This window comes from Cuculus canorus, chromosome 4, assembly GCF_017976375.1.
Source record: "Cuculus canorus isolate bCucCan1 chromosome 4, bCucCan1.pri, whole genome shotgun sequence".
Classification (NCBI taxonomy): Eukaryota; Metazoa; Chordata; class Aves; order Cuculiformes; family Cuculidae; genus Cuculus; species Cuculus canorus.
In genome coordinates, this window is record NC_071404.1 from 56,710,934 (window position 1) to 56,731,644 (window position 20,711).

The 20,711-nt window shown below is 41.3% G+C and overlaps 1 protein-coding gene across 1 annotated transcript in view; it reads left to right on the top strand.

Annotated features, from left to right (window-relative positions):
• The window catches only part of ENPEP (glutamyl aminopeptidase), a 35,220-nt gene extending 25,730 nt beyond the window's left edge, over positions 1-9,490 (top strand). Inside the window, exons 11-20 of the mRNA XM_009565003.2 lie at positions 2,786-2,865; positions 3,464-3,591; positions 3,706-3,761; positions 4,589-4,739; positions 5,495-5,568; positions 5,662-5,763; positions 5,874-6,044; positions 7,877-8,017; positions 8,270-8,348; positions 8,599-9,490. Coding sequence (XP_009563298.2) covers positions 2,786-2,865; positions 3,464-3,591; positions 3,706-3,761; positions 4,589-4,739; positions 5,495-5,568; positions 5,662-5,763; positions 5,874-6,044; positions 7,877-8,017; positions 8,270-8,348; positions 8,599-8,745 — 1,129 coding nt within the window. The 3' untranslated portion in view covers positions 8,746-9,490. The remainder of the gene's footprint in view (positions 1-2,785; positions 2,866-3,463; positions 3,592-3,705; positions 3,762-4,588; positions 4,740-5,494; positions 5,569-5,661; positions 5,764-5,873; positions 6,045-7,876; positions 8,018-8,269; positions 8,349-8,598) is intronic.
• The last annotated feature ends 11,221 nt before the right edge of the window (positions 9,491-20,711 follow it).

Genomic DNA, 20,711 nt, shown 5'->3' on the forward strand with positions numbered 1-20,711 from the left:
TTGTGTGTATTCTTAATCAACCCCAATTTTGAGGCAATACAACTTTGCTAACATTTCATTGAAAGATATTCAAATTAACCTATATTATGAAGGTATTGTTCCTTGAACTAGCCCAATACAACTAAACCAGTAAAACTTACCTGTATGAACTGGAACTAAATCTACACAAGTGCAGTTTTCCATTAGGTTCTACAAGTTATTTTAACACAAATAGCAAGAACAAGGAGAAAAAAGGACAAACAGTAGTGGCCACTTTGAGCAATGAGAAGGCCCATGGTACTGGCAGTTTTTGATAGGTATGAAAAGATTTGGGATGACATAATTGCCTGTGTATTTGCAATGTTGTTTTCTTCTAACCTAAACAGAAGAATTTGCAGGCTTTTGAAGCAATTCCAGCTGCAAACTACAGCACTGTGCCATCTGAAGGCTGGTGTTACAGATTATTTGGGCCAAAATACTTCTTTCTGTTAAAAATGTTGACTTAGTACACTGTGCTTTAAGGTAGCAGGCTCAGGTCTTATAGTACATTGCTATTTGTCATTTCTTGAGTAAAAATCCCAGCACTGTTCCTACCTTAACCTGTCAAGAAGCAGAGCTACACACTGCCCCCTGCTATTCCCAAAGTGAGAGTGGAAATAATTTCTGTGTGTGCAATTTTTATAAATGACTTAGGAGTGAAATGCAGTAATGTGTATTATAATGCTGATATTATCTATTCTGGGACAGACTTACTCCCTTGCCTAAAAGTCAGCCCACTGAAAATTAATATCTTCCATCCTCATAGATGAGGATGAGGACGTTCCTGAAGTGATCCTACCCCACCTGGGACTGGCGCATTTCATGTCTTGGTGCAGGGTTTTGATTTAAGCAGTGAAAACTCCAGGCCTTGTGTATGCTTTATTCACTGAACCACACAGAGATAGTCTCTTGAGCTGCTTGCTTGTTTCAGTCTTGTTTGGCTTGAGAGAGTCCTCTCCTGCGTGATGGCGTTCAAAAGAAATGGAAGGTCAATAACTCGTGTTCTTAAAACGGTGCTGCTAGGCAAATGTGTTAGCTATAGCATAGCATGTCAGGAACATGTCCTCAACAGGCACAGTTAACATGACACAGCTATTGTGTCTCCTGCTCAGGAAAAGTAATCTCAGGAACATGTAAAAAAAACTAAATAAAATCCCCCTCACTAAATGCGTTGACAAAAGCAGTTGTTCTTTTTATTTAAAAAAAAAAAAAAATCTATCCTGGGCTTTCTTTCAGGTTTCTGACCAAAGAGTAACCTCTCTAAACTCTACGGCAGTAAGCTCCATAAGAGAAAGAGTAAAAACTAGACGTGTATAAATCGGTTAAGATATTTTTGTTTAGAAGATACAAAACAATAGCTGATCTTTCTTCCTGGAGTCAGCAAGAGAAACCTTCATTTTGGTATTTTCTGGCAGTTAATGAACGCTCGCATAATCCAGAGTGGTAAAGATTACTCAGGTTTTCCTGTAGTGCTGGTCTCAGGGGGGCTTAAGATGGAAGAAAACTTTCCCTGGGGTGGCCTATAGTATATTAACATGAAACAGCAGTTAATTGCTCAAAAGGGCTTAATAATTTTAGCAGCCCCATGGAGGTGGCTGTGCAGGTATACTCAGAAGATGGTCTGCCACCCTACTTCCCTGACTGTCACAGCCTTGGCCATGGCTGACTTCTGGCCCAAATGGCTCAGCTTTGTCCTGGGCGTACCCTGGACTGAAGACCCTGCACCTACTCACTGGAGTAATTCAAGAAATTGGAGAGCAAGAGATAAGGTCACTTTTGACTCCCGGTGCTTTACAGTGGAGAAATCAAGGTTGTCTAAGGAGAAAGAAAATAGACCAGAAAAGGCAACAAGTCCTATTAACTGTATGACAGTGGTTGCTAAATCTCTTCTGGTTTTCCCAACTGTAAAAAAGGTTTCATAGTACTTAACCACTTATTTCAAGTTACCGTTCTAAAGATTTACTGGTGTCCGTGCAAAGCCCTAGATACATCAACATTGATAGTGACACCAACCATCGCCATATAATCATCTTTAACTAAATGAATTGCCTTTTGCCCTGCTAGATTATTATCTCACGCAACAGGAAGTTACTGCTTAGTGGGGCTGTGTATTCCAGAGCTGTGGTAATAAGTTACAGAGTTTAAAACAATGGAAATTAGTTCATGTGACCTCTCTCTGAGTATGGGTAGTTATTATGCTCTCCAGCATAGAGTCACCAAGAGGTGAAGATTGCGTTCAGAAGGACATGGTCCTAAAAGTTCCACCGATTTGAAAAAAAAAAAAAAGAACCAGATCGAGACTTAACTTTAGGCTCATAATTAACACTACACCATATTAACTTGACTAATAGATCCACATCAGATACTGGACAAAATCTTACTCCAGTTCCTTGCTCAGTCCACCAGATGCATTTAGAGAACTACTGGTAAGTACAAAGTATTAAGACAGGCTGCTGCTGTTCCCTATCTCTAAATCACGAACATGCTCAGACAAGTCACTCTATTTATTTGGCTTTTCAGGAAACATAACTGCCCCAATCATACCACACTGATACCTGACATTTTGTTGCCTGAACACAGAAACGTCTTTACAACTTAAACAACAACCATTGGTATAATGCTGTGCTTTGTTACAAGAGATATTTGGTAAATACGTATGTAAATAAGCACACAGTTGGCTTCATAAAACAAGACGTAAGCATTGAACTTATTTTCAGCATTTGGTTTTAAACATAATTAAATTTTCTTTCTCTGTAAATAATTTCAGTTACCAGTGGAATATACCTGTGAAATGGAGAGCTGGGCATTCAACAAACTATACTTTCTACAACACATCAGATTCCGCAGGTAAACTTCCCCTGCTCTTTTAAGAGTAGTGAATGGATAAAGCTTTTCAATGTCCTTAAACACAAGTGCTTGAGTGAAGTCTCAGCCTATTTTGTAATTCCTTTACCTCTAGATACAAGAATTGAATCAGAGAAGAGTATAGGGAAGAAAGTCCTTAAAAAGTTATTTGATATAAACTAAAAATGAAACAAAGAGAGGATAAAATAAGAGAACTTTAAAACTAATGGTAAACATGAAGGTGAAAGACCTTTTAAGAAAGGTATTTGCAAGAACATTTTCTCAGGAATTTTTTACTTTCTCAGTGACATTAATTTTTACCACCTGCACCCTAATCACAATGATCTCCATTTTGAATTCAACAAACTAGGTGGCCCAAGTAATTACCACAATTCACTATTCCAAGACAAGTGCTGGTATTCATTAAAGTCTGTAACAACTCATCTTTACTCACAGCCACTTATAAAACAAAGAAAATTAAGGTTTGGATCTTATTTTGATATCCATTCAAACCAAATAACACCTTTGGAGTCAAGGAATCTCCAGTGAATTCTGTGTCATAGAAGATGCACAAATCAATCACTGTTTGTTTGTTTTGCAGGAATTGTAATAGCATCAACCCCTAATTCTTTTACAAACGTTAATCCAGACCACATTGGATTCTATCGAGTGAATTATGATAGTCAAAACTGGGACAACTTAAGAAATCTTCTGGTCAGCAACCACAAAGTGAGTGTCATAACATTAACCTGTCTGGTGGGTCACTTAGAGAGGACTGTAGAGGCTGTTTTTTTCTGCAAATAGTCTGTAAATTCTTGATCACTACTCCCTCTTTTCACACAGGGCTTTTCAGCTGCTGATCGCGCAGGGATTTTGGATGATGCCTTTTCTTTAGCAAGGTAAACCAATCTCCTGCAGGGACTTCAATCCAAGTTTTTCTACTTTCTGTTGCCTATTAATTAGAATTAACTCAACTTATTTGGACGAAAGAAAATTTCTGAATTTTTTACAAGACTGAATTTTTTATTGGCTTATGTTGTCCTTCAAAAGGGGCAAATTCAAGCATGCATTGGAAACTTGCAGTACCAATGAGGTCAAGAGAAATCTGTCCTGCTCAGTGGAAGGAAAAAAGAGGGCTTTAATTGCACAGGTCTTAGAAAGGGGTGGTTTTGCAGTGTAAGTAAGAATAGTAGAAGCCCTCTGGAAGAAGTTAGGTGTCCAGAAAATCAGAGCTATGCCTACAATGCATAGCATGGTACTAGGAAGTCACCACCTCAGCTATCTTGTTTAGAAACTTACTTGGAAACTTCTAACTCTTGTACCCAGCCATGCTGACATGGATAAATTTTAGGCCACCTTCTGTGACAGCCTGTAAGTCTAAATCTCCTCAGTCTTTCAAGGTGTCTCCAGAACCATCAATTACTTTTTTGTGTGACGGGAGTTAATATATTCCACTGAAGACTACACACTTCTGGGCACACTGGGCTGCTGCGCAATGTAAGCAGCCTCCTAACAGCAGTGAAAGCTCCTGCAGTTAGACATTGACCGACAGCGATCCTCAGTGTTCTCTTTGGAAAGCACCTCCCAATTACATTCCATTCTATTTTCTGCCTCACAAAATTTATTATTTCAGACCTTCTAAAGTAAATAGTGTTCTAATATCTTTAAAGAAGCAAGTTCTTCAAATTCATTAAAATAACAGGAGTTATGTTTTCTCCTTCCACAGAGCTGGACTCGTGAATTACTCTGTTCCCCTGGAGCTCACAAAATACCTAAAAAATGAAACAGACTATTTACCTTGGCACAGAGTTATTTCATCTGTGACTTACCTCGCAGACATGCTTGAAGATGATACAAATCTCTATCCGCGGTTTCAGGTGATGAAGGAAAAAACCCCATTCCTGCATGGTACCACTGATTCTGACAGTTCAGGATCTGTAACATCAATAATATTGAATTTCAAATCATTTCCAATGTTGCTGAGCTATCAGTGTTTACTTTTTGTTACTGGACTTTCTAAAAGTGCTGAAAGCTGATTAGTGCTGATCTCTGAATTACCTTGTTACTCCGTTTAGGACTATGCAGTTGGAGGAAAGAAATTATGCCTGATTATTCATATAATCCATCACCATAAGTCACAGTACAGACATTTGTTAGTCGAGGCTGTCCTGCATCCAATAAAGAAGTATGTATAGGGCAGAAAAATCTCTGGCACCTCTCCCTATCAGGAAGGGTGGCTATATCTTAATGTGGCAGTGAGCAGGTTTGTTAGTTGACCTAATATGCTGAATATGATTTAATAGTCACTAAAATAAGTATATCCTGAACTCAACATTACCTCTGGAAAACAGTTGTGGCGGTGTGTCCTTGCTGTAACCCAACTTTCATTTGGCAGCACAGATGAGGCTGGAGACAAGCAGGTTGGCTTTGTTCTACCTGCACATCAGTGTTATAAGCATTCAGGCTTGGCATGCTCTGATGAACTGGAAAGCTTGTGCGTGGGAGTGCCTGTGCTACTTTTTGTTTAAAATATGCTAGTTCTGGGAAAAATGAAGAAGAATAAACTATGAACAAAATATATTATTGTTTAAAGAAATCTGCACAAGTAACCAAACCCCTTTTTCTACCTCAGGAATACTTTCGCTCCCTGGTAAAACCCGTTGTGGATCAACTGCAATGGAATGATTCTGGAGACCATTTGGAGAGGTTGAACAATCTTCTTTTGCCTTCTCATATTATTGATGGATTCAAAGAAACCTAAACAGTAGGAAAATATCTCTCTTCCTCTATCTTTTAAAGGCTTCTTCGTACATCCGTTCTAGACTTTGCTTGCAGTATGGATGACACAGAATCTTTGAACAATGCTTCTCAACTATTTGAGGAATGGCTACAAGGAGAGCGGTGAGTGCTTATGGCTTTTTGTGGCTCGTGAAGAACACAGCATTTGACTTGGTCACTGATCTCAAGCGGGAAAGAGGGAAGAATAATCAAATACTGTTTCTTTGTTTTAGTATTCCTCCAAATCTCCGACTCCTGGTATATCGCTATGGGATGCAGAACTCAGGGAATGGGTCATCATGGAATTACATGTTTGAGAAATACCAAGAAACTTCATTAGCACAAGAAAAAGAAAAGCTGTTGTACGGCCTAGCATCAGTGAGTGACATCACCCTTTTGGACAGGTGATTTAAAAACACAAAGATTTTTCTTTCCTTACAGAGGCAATTGGTCACCATTTGCTCACTACCCCCTCCTCTCTCCGGTGCTGTTATTTTTGTCAGATTGCAGCGTGAGGAACGTAGTACATTTTCAAGACTGCTTGTCTAACATCATCTTCTGAGACTGTACTATAGTAAAAAAAAAGCCTTACTCCTTCAGTGGAAAGATATTGAACTCATGCTAGTTTCTGCACACAATCAACAGCCTCCAGCATCAGAAGAAAATTAGTCTTCTATGTTTTCTCTATGTAAAGGGAGGCAGGGCCCCCAGAGCACTGTTAATTCCAGACCAGGAAAGGGACATAAGATAAATTGAAAGAATTGCTTTTGGGTCTTGATAGTCACCCACCACTGGATACAGAGGGAATTTGCTTAGGCTTGAAGCCTGCCTTATAGTACAAAAATTAGGCAACAAACTTTGAGCAATTTTTACTAACAGCCCTATGAAGGCTGAAGAGCTGTGCAAAGGTACTTGAGCTAGAAACAGAAATTACATATCCATGCTGCCACGGCAGTGATGGGGAGTCTGAATACCGCTCAGGCTGGTCCAGCTGTCAGATTGGGCAAGTATCTCCCCAGGCTGCTGCTCCTGTGTAGACACACCAGCTCCTTTAAGCTTTCTGATAGCTTTGCATGTAGTTGTACCACGAGATACAGGCAAACATCCTCACCAGGGCTATTCACCATTTTGTTGGAGCCCTGACTCAATGTCATAAGATGGAACAGTCTATGCCCTTTTGGAAGACCTCCAAATTTAAACAAGATAAAACAAGGAACTATAGGAGGTTCAGCAAGAGTAAATATAAGAATTAGAGTAATTAAAGTAATGGCAGGAGGCAGCTGTATTCTTAAATTCTTGTGACCACAACAGCCATAATCTGACATGCTTAACACATTAATTAATTAGTTAGATCGGCCTATACTTGCAGAAAATAAAAAATTCCCCCTAAAGCTGGGAAAACTTGTCACTTAATTTACTATTAAAATAACAAGGAAAGGGGAAAGAGCAAAGAGATTGAGAAAATTGTCCCTTACATACAGGAAAAAAAAGACAGTCTTTAACCCCGGCAAACAACAGCTTGAAAGTGTTCTTCCACAGCTGCTGCTGTGAAGCTGTGACCATGCTACTCATGTCCCTGCAAATGTGGGTGCTGAGGGATCCCCCTACTCTGTCAGTCAAAACCATTTGTGCGGTAACTGGAACTATAACTGCAGCACTTGCAGGCGTGCTATGTCTAAATGAATTTTAATTTTAATTTTTTGTGGATAAGAGTTTCAGAACAAACAGCAGAGATTTCAGTTTTAGCAAGCCATCTGTATGTGTACTCATGGTCCCTATAAGATCTTTAAAGCTCAAACTACTACTTTTTTGGGACTTGGCTAAACAGGCTGGCCTACTGACTGATCCAATCTTGTTTTCAGTACTTGACTAATAATGGGTTTGGGCTGTTTTCAAGTAATTTAGAGATATAAACCCTACTTACTTTCTCAAGAAATGTCTAACTGCTTAGATTTCTTTCAATACAATTATCTCTTGACACAGCTGTCAACAGATACTTATGTTTTAGATTGGTGTACTTCACCTTCAAAATGCTGAAGACAAAAATAACATTCATGCTTTGAAATGAGACGTAGACTGTTGTGGCAAATAGCTGAGAAATACAGATATTAGTACTGCATTATTTCTCATAGTTGTCATCATCAGTTAAGTCTACACTAGAAGTAGAAGTACACTTATCTGTTTTCCATGGTCTTTCATGAAAGTCTCTCATTGACTCTTATGACATTTCCCTTAGGTATCTGAAATCTGTTTCCAATACCAGCCTCATCAAGAGCCAAGATGTGTTCACAGTCCTGAGATATATCTCCTATAACACCTATGGGAAAACAATGGCCTGGGACTGGATACGACTTAACTGGCAGCAATTAGTTGACAGGTATGCTGATGAACTCATTTGAAAGTTAAGGTCTGCATCTATTTGCGTATCTTGTTACCTGCCATGTTTTTCTATATTTTCACTAGACGGCTATAATCATTGACCTTTTCATAACTGAAAGCATATTCAATGGAATTATATCTATCTGTTTTATTGTAGCATAGTTAGAAGTTCAAGCTTCAAATAATTACTTGGGCCTTTTCCTTTCTAACAGTTCTGCATCAAACATAATTTATTAAATTATTTTTCTAGATTCACTATCAATGACAGAAATCTTGGTCGAATAGTAACTATCACGCAAAACTTCAACACTGAGCTCCAGCTTTGGGAGGTATGGTGACAGCCCTTCTCTTAGTTTTAAGTTAATATATTTAACGATCAACTGACCAGGCAACTTGACTTTTTATCCTCAAAATGTGCAAAGGAGTATGAGCTACTGTAAAACTCCCCCAGTGCTACTAGCCTGACCTTAAATATCTCTCCCAGCTAAAACTGCCCTTGAGCAGCTCCCTGTAGAAAGCCACTTGTCCAATAGAAGTGTTATTTGCTTCATCTAAATTCTTTTCCTCTCTCTTTTCCAGATGGAATATTTCTTTGAGAAATATCCTAATGCTGGGGCAGGAGAATTGCCCAGGAGTCAGTCAATTGAGCAGGTGAAGAACAACATTGAATGGCTAAAATCAAATAAGGAGGAAATAAAAGCATGGCTAGAACAGTCAGGTTCTTAAACTCTTACTTTGTTAAAAATACCAGGAACTCATTCTGAGCTCTCAGATCCTCACATTAGCAATGTGAATTTCTCATCTAGGTACCCTAGAGGACCAAGGCCTAATGTTTTTAATACAAATATTTAGGACACCACTGCTAGAGCAATGTTTATGTACTTGCTGATCCCAGATCTTGCCAGTACTTGTGTGCAAGAATAGCTTTATATTTTGAAATTAATTTGACTGAATGAACAGGACAAAGGTTTAAAGCTGAAAAAAAGCAGAAGCGATGGCAGAGCTGGGGTCCTCCCTGATCAAGTCAGTCTCACTCCTTCCACATGCCGCTCTGGAAAGCTACTTATTGTTTCACATGGAAGTGTATCTACTATACTCAGGGATTCCTTTCCAAGTGCGCCTCATAAGACCTTTCTCCTGAAGGAAAGGGAATTAAGCAGTGATTTTAACATTCTATGAAAATCATGCCCTATATTTATACCTGTAAAAACTCTACATTTGGGATTTAGCTTTGCATTCTGCTACTATGGAAAGGCCAGTTAAGCTTCTGTCTCCGCTGATTTTTTAAATTTAACTGCCAGTGCACAAGAAATTGATATTACCATCTTCTTTTTCAATGTTATTAGTCGGGATTCTGTAGCTTGGTGTAGGAGTTGTCTTGGTTATTTTTGTCTTATTTCTAAATCTTCCTGAAAGAATTATTTGTGGCAGCCATTACTGTGAACAAGACATACTTTACTTACTTTCTCTTTTCTTAGGAAAAAATAAAATTTAAAAATATTACTGGAAATCTCAGCCTCTTTCTAATACAGTGGTAAAACTCTCTGGCATATAGAAAAGCAGCTGTTACGTAGCCCAAATATACTGTATGTATAGTTTCAGTGATTTTGAGAGGGCAAAATCTGTTATCTCTAAGAAAATACAAGAAAAAGACAGCAAATTCAGGCAGAGAAGGCAGATGAGTCCCACTGCTGCAACTCATTCTACTGCAGAAGTACGGGCAATAAAGAAATGACTCTTGGTTCCAAGTCTCTCTGCTGCTGTGAGGCTGGAGAAGGCAGCAGGACCATTACATCAACCTCTCCCAAGATGGGAGATGGGGTGCCTTGGAGCTCCCAGGTTTCCATGTGTTGAACCCTGACACTATGCAGTGAGCATCAGTGCTGGCCTTCTTGCCTTCTCTTTGGTCTTCTGGGTGGAAAAGTACTGCAGAAGAGAACCATCTAGAACCACTCCCTGTCCAAATACCCTGGGAGCTGGACCACAGAGCATCTCACCATAGGTAGCCCTGAGAGAGATTCGGCACAGCTGTCAGAAAGCTCTACAGAAGGATGGAAGGACAGAAGTATGAAAAACCACTTCTCTTCCCCTCATCTTGCAATGCTATTCAAAGGGAAAGCCAGAGACATGGAAAAGATGGCTGTAATGTACAGAAATCCTGGGGTACAGGCTCTGCCTACCTCTGGGCCTTGGTATGGCAAAGAGGGCTCCAGAGAAGCTTATATAGCCCCAAGTGGAAACACTTTACCGCACTTGCCCAGGAGAATCAGGGTTGGTGCTGTTTTGGGCCTCTCCCTGGATACCTAAACAGCTGTGACAAGCCCAGACAAATCTGGTGACCAAGTCAGTTGTCCTGTTAAAGGAAAATGCCAGTCATTTGCCTTCTGTAAAAAAAACATGACAGGATTTTGACTAACAGTGCTTACAACTTGCTATAGGTACCAGCTGCTCCTTAAAGTAAAGAGGTGGCAAAGAGCGAGGCAATTTCTTCCAGGTTTTTTTCTTGCTCAGATTCACCCACAGAAGACTGTGGAAGTGAAGCTGCGGTCTACACCCAAATTACCAGCAGCTCAGCACATAGGAAGCAGGCTGTTCTTGGACAGTAGCCTGCTCAGTAGAACATATGTCAACTCACCTTCACGCTTTTACAGTTTTGATGAGTGAATTGAAGTAGCAGAAGCCAAACAGCAGCTGTCTTGGTTTCAAGGTCACAAACTGGTTTGGTAGCACTGCACTCTAATACTATGAGCGTGTTTTATTTTTTTGACTATACAAGAGTATAACGAGCTTAGAAAAAAAATCTGTGCTCTGCTGGTGCTGTGTGTTTTAATTGAGAGTTTTTAACTACAGCTCCCCACATAACAGTGCAACACCAATATGAAGATGCTTAAGCACACAGCTCAGCTGTTTCACCTTTCAGAGATTTAATTAAATTTGGCAGAAAAGAAAAGGATCCTCTAACCATTCATAGGCTTCTGCCACAACTTTCTGTAGGAAGAAAAGTACCAGGTATGAGAATTATGGGAATGATACAAAATTAAGTAGTTACTTTAAGAGATTTCTATCTTTGCCACATGTAGCCCCTGCCATCACTGAATGGGAACAGACACACCAACACTGTTAGCTACAGTAGCAGGCTTTCATCAAAGAAAACATAAGCTGTAGTGCTGAAAAGATATAGGAAAAGCAACCTTCATCCAAATCACGCAGACATACCCTGTTCAAGACAAGACACATATTGCTGGTATTGTGTACCACTGCAGTAGAAAAAAATTAAAGAAAGTCAATCAGCGAGAAACAACTGAAAAATACCACTGAGGAAAAGAAAGGAAGAAGCCAAGGACAAGCCTGAACAACTTCTGGGCTTGTGAGCCTGAATGAATAGAGGAGAGAAGGAGATTTAAAGCAGTGAATCAAGCAATTGCTGCCTGTCATTTAATTCTTGCACCGTTCAGAAAAGGATCACATGTACCTTTTGTGCCTGGGCAACACTGAATCAGAAAGATACTTGGCTCATGCTTGGATACTTTTGCTGTTACAGAAAGGTTAGCTGGATTTCTACACTGATCTTAAGTGGGTAGGTGAACATGGAAATAAATCCAAAAGCCCCAGAAGAAGGCTGTTTTTATGGCAGGGTAAAGGTTCTGTCAATTTTAAGTAATGTTCTCTAGATTATGCAGTGCTCTCGCTACCTTTAAATGGCTTATGGAGAATGTACTGTATGGCATGTGCCTCTTTCAGACTGTTTGTCCTAGGCGGATAACAAATCTGGTACGCGCTAAATCTTTCGGTCAGGAACTAGTGCATTTACAAATGGTCTGTGATAAGCTTAAGAATGCCAATTTGAAACTGAAGCCAAAGAAATGTGAACTGTTTTAAAAAGAGATAATTTCCCCTTGGTCATTCGATCAGCAAGGAAGGAATTCCACTGATAAAGCCAAGTGAGGGAGTGCAGAACTGGCTGGCCCCTTACATCCACACAGCTTTTTGAAGCTCTGCTATTCGTATTGTACCACAGTAAAAGCTGTTGCATGCAGTGAGGTAGAGAAATGCTTTGAGTAATCGAAGTGCAATGTGGTGGAGTCAAAGAGGGGCCACTTGTGACTGTTGCAGTGTTGCCTTACACTAGCTCTGCAAATCCTTCTCATATCAGCCACAGCTGTGCATCCTATTGAGCCTGAGCTGGTGGGCCCCAGGAGGCTGTAAACCTAATAGGTACGTGAAAAAGTTTTATCTTGATGATTCAGGTAGAAAAAAAATCTGAGAATGTTGTATTACTGCACAGAACAAAAAAACAAAGAGCAGCAATGCAAATACTAAAGTGTCTACAGCATCCCAACTGAGTCAGTTTCTAAAACAGCAGTTAAGATCACTACAAAGCACGCAAACACACACAAAAGCACACAAAAGTAGCATATATGTATGGTGTGTCTCACTGTTGAAATAGGACATGCTTAGGAATTATCCCTCCAGTCTTCTCATTTCTCCGCTACTACCATTTTGGATGATGGCATCTTCCAGCAGCTTTTGGGACCCAAAGTGAAAGTGAAAAAGCTGGTTTGTGATGGGCATAGGAAAAACAGGGTCAGAAGGATAGGACCTCATCCTGTTGTTAGCAGCAGCAATACCATACTGCCAGATTAAAACTTTGTTTTGTGTTATATATATCCAATTAAGAAAGCTAGTCAAAGAGGGCTGCGTTTGCTTTCCCAAGTGTTTAGGCAAAAGCCAATTGACCTGCAGGTATTACAACTTCAGATCCACATATGGTAGCTGAATGTATGCCTGCATATGGAAAACTGGTACAGAAAGATAGAGGTATATGAGACTATCCAATTCACAGGTACTACAGTGGTTCTTATGGCTGCCCGGATACCTGAATTTTTCCAAGATGTGCTGCTGAAAAAAACCCAAATCTCTTTATAAGAGCATCTGAAATTTATTTGGTTTAGATGATTCTGAGAGTTTCTGGCTTCCTACCGTATATTCTGATGAGTTGTGAGGGAAGAAAACATGACCATGGCATGGTATCTGAGAGAGATCACTCTTAAGCAGCACTCACTGGTTGTTTCAGTAATCCCTCACCCGCAACAAACCTTTCCATGTCAACCCTCTCTTCTTCACAAATTGATTTCCAGGGATTGTTTTTAAGCCGATATTTGCTTGCTGGTTTAATGATGCTGAAGTAATGCGTATGCATTGTCTCAAGATCCAGTCACAGAAAGAAAGAGATCCAGACACAAGAGAGGCCTGGAGCCTAATTCTTCAAAATGGAGCCTGGGGATACGAGGTCATTATTCTCAAGAGAACAAAAAGTTAATTTGAAATGGACACTGCAGCTGTACAACGTCCAACACAAAAAAAAATAGACTAACCCTATATCTCAGGAACCAAGAGCAGGAGGAGAGACACAAACAGATTGTTATAGAACATGTTCTAACGTGTCACAGTAAGACAAGTCTTAGATCGATCACTTCACTCAGTACAAGAGGATACATGTTCAAATATAGACATTTTCTTACCCTTGGTTGGAAAACATCAGTGTGCACTAGCCCACAACTGCTTTGTGAAGCAGTTTTTAGCTATTAACAACATCACTGTGCTTGAGCACCCACCCTATTCACCCTACATGGCTCCCTCTTCCCAAAGATCAAGTCAATGCTCAAAGGAACCCATTTTTTGTCAGTAGAAGATGTGAGAGCAAAAATGACAGAGATCCTCAACAGCCCTTCAGAAAATGATGTCCGGGATTGCTTTCAACATTGTCAGTATCATATGCAGCTGTGTGTCAACTCAGAAGGGAACTATTTTGAAGATGATTTTCTTAATTTCTTAAAGAAAAAGACCTACAGTCATGGGGTTTTATGTCAAGCCTCACATACATGATATCAACCACACAACTTTCACTCTAACTTAAACTACTAATGTTAATTTTCCTTTGGAGATGGATGAAATGGCCAGATGTTCTCTAAATATCCTTCCAAACACTTCTGAATTTTTTGAATCTTTTGCAGTGAACAAGAAATGGGTCACTGATATCGTTTATTCCAAGGAGTGCAACACCAAATATCGATTATGAAGTTCTGCCATTCCAGAGTTCTCATTCTGTATTGCTTGCTGTCAAATATATTCACACACCACAGGTCAGTGAAGAAGCCTCTTCAGCCAGGAACTGCATACCACGGACCTACAGAACTTATACCTATAGCAGATCTGCAACTCAAGGGTAATTTTTATGTCTTTCACAGAAGAAGCCTGAAACCAAACAACTGCAGGATGTTCTCCATAGGGCAGTCAACATAGCTATTAACCAGAGCAAAAATTGCACAGTGTTATGGCAGAAAAAAAAAAAAAAGAAAAAAAAAAAAAGGTATTAAGCCAGAGGTCAAGTTCTTATGAGCCAGAAGAGTTGCTGTGTCAGTCTAAGTAGCAGATTTTCCAGGTGTCTGGTGGGCAGCCAAAAACTGGTTTTCTTCATTTATTTTAGCAAATAGTCACTTTCAGGAAACTGAAAATCATGGACCACCCAGATTTGCTAAACAACTTGAGCTGGAGAAAATACTATAGCCCTGAATTAACAAAATCACTGATGAAAAGTCATCATCCCTTTCTTTCTTGGGCTGGAGCACTTGCAAGGAAAGTAAGCAGATCAAGGCTCAGTTCTCTCTTCCACACAGATGAACATGAACTGGTCTTTCAAGTTCTCCCGTGGTACTTGAATAATAGTGAGGAAATTAGTAACCTTCTCATTTGGTGCTTCATGTGAGCACCTGAGAACACAGGATTGCCAGACCCTTATATTTATTATGACTTTAAGTAAAGATGTATGTCTTCAACAGAGGCTGCTAATAAGATCAGATCTACATTAATAGACCCTAAGTAATTAAAAATGTAGAGGAAGACCATTCCACAGTACAGTGGTTTTAGCAATAGCCTGAAAGGACAGACGTGGTTTAAAATTCTCTCCTGTAGAAACAATAATTCACCAAGTCTTCCACCTCCTCCACAAATTCTCCAACCACTGCACATAAGGGGTGTTCCGCTCCTCAAGTGCTCTTGTAAATGCAGCCCTTCTTTTACATCTCAAGGACTCCATACTAAAAGACTCAGTCCTGTGTAAGGGACTGTGTAAGGGAACATTTCTGTGTAAGGCAAGACAAGATTTTAGCTTTTCATTTCCTCAACAGAAAACAAAGCTTCATTCATGCTGTGCAAGCTCACTTCCCTCCTCCCTATTTCAGGAGAAAACACAAACAAACAAAAATGTGCTTCCCCGGTGAATACCCCGAAATAACACGATTGTTGGCTTCACATATGGGCTACTGAGCTGCAACAGAAGGAAGACAAGCTCCAGGCACAAAAGTGAACCAGTGCAGACTAGGAGGTGAACCAAAGCAAACTAAACCCCCAGGTATTGCCTTCGCCACAAAACAGAAGCACACATTTGCACAATCCGAGAAAGGCTGATGCAAGCAGGGACTGGTTTTAATGAACATTGAGTCAGTCACTGTGTATTACAAAAATGGAACAGCCATCAGAGCCAACAACATGTAATTAGCATTGAAACAACACAACCAAGGGGATGATCAGCTATGGCTAAGATCAGATTGCAGGAAGGGGAAATCAGGAACGTAGCCAAACAGCATGTCTTAGTTGGGCTAGAGTGGCCTGACAAGAAATGTCAGGGCTAGGATGAAGGACGTGGTTCATGCGAGGATGATGCTACACTTACAGGCCAATACAACACCTTCTGCTCTGCTCTTCACCCTTGCCAAACCACTCCCCACATCCCGTACTCATGTGTGCAGATGCATGAATAGAAGAGAATAGAGCAGGGCAAGAAATGTTTGGCTGTCTTTACCTTTTGAAAGAACAGAGAACACCTCATTTTGCCAAAACAAACTGCTCATTCTGATCTCACGGATGGGTGAGTTCACTCAGGAAAAAGACATTTTAGTGTAATTTCTGGGCTGTCCAAATGAGCATGGAAACAACGTACTGGACAAAGGAACAGCAAGGCAGTTAAGTAGCCAAAGTGGGTTGACATGCATGCCCTGGTGACACAAACAGGCACAAACATTTAAACACACCTGGTTTATATGTTAATAGTTCTGCAGAAAATATTTAAGAGTTCTTTGCAAAACATTGGAGGGATTTTTATTACTTTAGCTAGGACTCCTTATACAGGAGATGAGTGAAATGAGCCAAAGACAAATCAGATGGGGAAAATTAAAGAGAGAAAACAGCAAGCATTCAAAAACATGTTAGTGAAGTCTTATTAAGTTTTTACTATCAGAAATGTATTGCTCCAAAAGCATATGTTAAAGTAAAACATAAATTTCCTATTATAATTAGGAGCTATTGCTCAAATACCTTTTAAAATATAAATCAAAAATTTTGGTCTGCTTTCTGTGTATACTAGAAAAAAAGGAATATTGGTGGTCTGGGAAATGTGGTTTGCCCATGTATTGCCTAATCTCACAGAGCTGTAATACCTAGAATGATTTTATTGTTAAACAAATGTTTTAGCAATGTAAATAAATAGGATAACCATGCAGATGCATCATAGTGAAGAATTTTTTCCACCCCTGTGAAAAATTAAGGAAAAAAAATCTCCTTTATGGGAGTCAGAGGACGTGAAGGGAACTTAGTCCTTATTTTTCTCTCTCTACAGTGTATTAAGAGCACCCTCTAGTGACGATCGGTAGCCACTGCATTTAATTAAACCAGCTTTAACACAGTGTTTATGCTTATGGAAACACTTCCTTAACTATTTATAATATATTTTAAAATAAACCCCAAAGTTGCCTTAGAGATCTTATGAACAGCAGCAGTCATTAAACACACAGGTCCTCCTAAGTAACTTACCCTAGAATAAATGACAATCACTAACACTAAAATCTGTAGCATAAAAAAAGACCTAAAACATCCAATCCATAAAATAAGCTTCTATGTCTCTTTTGAAGATCACATTTAATCATTTAAGTCATCAGAAATTGCTGAAAACATGAGTTATGTTTCAAAAAACAGCAGGCATTGCTATGAAGGACTAAGAAGCTGAACACTCAGGACTCGAGACAGTCACAACAAGCTCGCACGCAGACCTGTACAGAGCAGCACACTGGACTCGGGCATCTATTTTACCTCAAGCAGTTCTTTGCAACTTAAAAAAAGCTTCCTAGCAAGATCAGGCATATGTAATTTACAGTAATCATAAATGCTTACAAACTCTCTTGCATCACCCTAAGCCAGGTATTTGTTAGCTTTTTTCACCAATAGTGACTGAGGCACTAAAAAGGTATTACTTCTCCACGCAAACTTGACTTTCTTACTTACAGGGCAGGTAGTGATAGGACGAGGGGGAATCGCTTTAGATTGGAAGAGGGAAGATGTAGATTACACATTAGGAAGAAATTTTTCATGATGAGAGTGGTGAGGCACTGGCACAGGTTGTCCAGGGAAGTTGTGGATACTCCCTCCCTGAAAGTGTTCAAGGCCAGGTTGGATGGAGCCTTGGGCAGCCTGGGCTGGTGGGAGGTGTCCCTGTCCACGGCAGGGGGGATGGAACTAGATGGGCTTCCAACCCAAACCATTTTATGATTCTTTAAGAACACACACACACACTCACTCATGCATTTGAGGGACTGTGGGAACAAGCATCTGCCTGTGACTATGCCAGGTAACTCACGCACTCAACAAAATGCTGAGGGGCTATTGCAGGACTCATGCTGCAGCTGGGAACAAGCTCTCAATTCTAGAAGTGTGGCAGGGAATGGCAGGGCCAGTACTGCAAAGCCACTTCCCCCCAGATGCAGTGTCCTCCAAATGCCTGCCAGTAGCTCACAAGACAGCCCTAAATGTTTCCAAAACGGGCTTGTGTTAGTGTGGTTTTTTTTAATTCATTGCTTTTTAGAGTCATATGTTCCTTTATTGCTCTCTGAAAAGAAGTTAGGAAATACTCGTTCAAGAAACCTTAGCACCTTCCTGTAAGTCATTGCTTCCTTTAGAGGACAAACCATCCACCACTGCCCATGGCTGCTGCTCTCCCACACACACGGGTCAGCTCAAACCTCCAGAGAACTCCAACCAGTCAAGCTTTCCCCACAGAAAATGGACCCAGGATCCTGATAACAATGATGTCTGTAGGGTCAGTAATTCAGTGCCAGTCTAACAACCTTAAAAAGGGAGGCTGGAAAGCAAGAGGCCAGGAAATGGTGGCCCAGGCTGGGTTTCAGTCAGGCTTTAGGCACTTGTGCCCTCAGCACCAGGCAGATGGCAGCCGGCACAGGGAGTGCAGCTCTTCTCCCTCAAGCTGGGCAGGCAGGCCAGGAGGAGAAGTCACCGGAGAAACAGACCTTCCTTGTACAGATGACTTTCCATGGGCCATGGTGAACAATGCCTGTGTCCAGCCGTGGGGCAGAGTTCACCCCGAGAGACACAAGTGTTTCAGCAGGAAGTCCCTATATTCAGGCATGTCTCCTGCCTCCCCTCACATGTGCCTCATCTAGTGGGGTGGTCTTGCTCTTACCCGACTGAGGGAACCGAGGCTTGGCCCTGCAGCTGGGCTTCAGCCAACAGCAGAGCCAGACCCCCACAGCAAGGCAGCCTCCCGCACCTGCAGCCCCACTGGCACCCGTGACAACTCCGACTTCACCTCATTTCAGCCCTTGGATAGTGAGGTCCCTTCACCGCTCTCAAAGATGTCGCTGCCTCAGCTCCCCTCATGGGCTTTCCAGTGGGGTCACCTCCAAATGTATGTGTGTTCCCCATGTAGCAGGCTCTCCCCAGTGAGGTCACTTCTAAGGGTATGTGTCTTCTCCATGTAGCAGACTCTCCGTAGCGTGGTCACCCACAGCCAAGTCTGCCTCCTTGATGGCAGGGGATGACAGCAGTGCTCAGGGATGAGCTCAGTCCGTGGGAGAGAATGGCCCCACCCAGCAGAACATGTCCCCAGCTAACCCAAGGCCACCAACATGAGGAAGACCTCTCTTGAGTGGCCAACAGTCTGCCAAGTGTTTGTGTCTTCTCCATGTAGCTGATAGGGCTGCAGGAGGGAGAAATAAAGTCCCTGCTGCCATACTGCGTGTCCTGCAGTGCCCATCCCCTCTCCCGTGTGAGGCTGGGCAACATCCAGACCTTCATCAGGTCTGGTCCACCACACTGCTGGTGCGTGAGGGAGAGCACAGACGGGTGGCCAGGACTGCTCTCATTACAGCCACTCATCGAATGCTAATCCAATCATCCCGCTAATGAAATCAGGCTGTGCTGCTAACGAAATCACCCTGCGGCAGCCAGCATCACTGCTGCACTCAGTGTCGAGTCAGCCATGCCGGACAGAGAGCCCCCCAGACCCACTGACGCTGGTGGGGACAGCCAGCAGGTCTGCTGCCAGCCATTCCACCAGCACTGGCTCCAGCTATCCGCCAGCAGCAGCCCCTGCCCTGCCCAGATGATGGCACGGAGCAGAGAGCAGGATGGCTGATAACTAGACACCAATTGCCAGTTTTGCACACCACCTCAGTGTGGTGTCACTTGGGAAGCTGCCACCTGCATGGACTGGGAGAGGAGGCCACCCAGGCTGAGCCTTCACGAGTGATGGTCTCCGCAGGCTGTCTGGTGCATACGCTTGGGTTGGGAGGTGGCACCTGCAGCGCTGGCAGTGACTGCGTGGCCAGCTTCAGGAGAATGCTTCTAGTGAGTACTCGACACACATTAGCAGAGAAGTAGCACCCTGGTCCTTGTCTCTCCAGGAATTACTCCCGAGTCTTCCTCGAGCAGGTCTGTTAATTAAAGGAGACAAAGGGCACCCATTTTCTTATGAAATGCTTTACTTCTGATATTACCATACTGACACGATAGAGGGTGCTGAAAAGAATGCTGATGTTGCTCCTTTTTAACATTGTTTTGCTCAGGAGCCTTTTGAAGATGCCACAAAACTTACTGTATTAATATTTTTTTACTTTAAGAGCTCTGGATATAGGGGAGCATCCTAAATCATCCAGCTCATCTTTAGAGTGAGGTCTAGCTTTAATTGGATTTTCTTTTTTTCAAACAACTTGGAGCTGAAAGAAATTAAGGGAATGGTGATAACAGTATTGTTTGTATGAAACCTATTCATAGAAAAGGATTTAGCATTCTGTGAGCTAGCGTTCTTCTCCAAAGGTCTGCTAGTTAATTGACATGTTGTTTAAGGGAAGGTTTTAATGGTGTAGGAGGCATAAGCCTTTGTAAATAATATTATCTTAAATGCAGAAGTCTTTATCATGCGCTCCTTTCTCAGGCAAGTCTTGTCTTGAGATCGTCTGGAATTTTGCCTGAGTAAGAAGCACAGAATCAAATCCATAATGAGCCAACCACTTAATCAAATGGTATAGAAAACCACATTCAAGCAGTTTTCAGTCACATCTGCTAGACATCAGTACTGCTGCAATCTCACTAGAGGGAGCAATTTATTTTGAAATATTAGTCAATATTAGCTCAGCGCTCAATCGGGCCACCAGTGGGTCAAAATTAAGACTTTTCTGAAGCAAATATATATTTTAAGATAAAAAGGCAAACAAGGAGAATAGAAAAGTGAAAACACAGCACCAGTTAAAAATCTTAACCTCTGAAACAGAAAATGGAATTTATGCGACATATGGAGATGATTTTTTATGTTGTTTTTCCTGCTGAAACATCTACAGTAGAGGTTT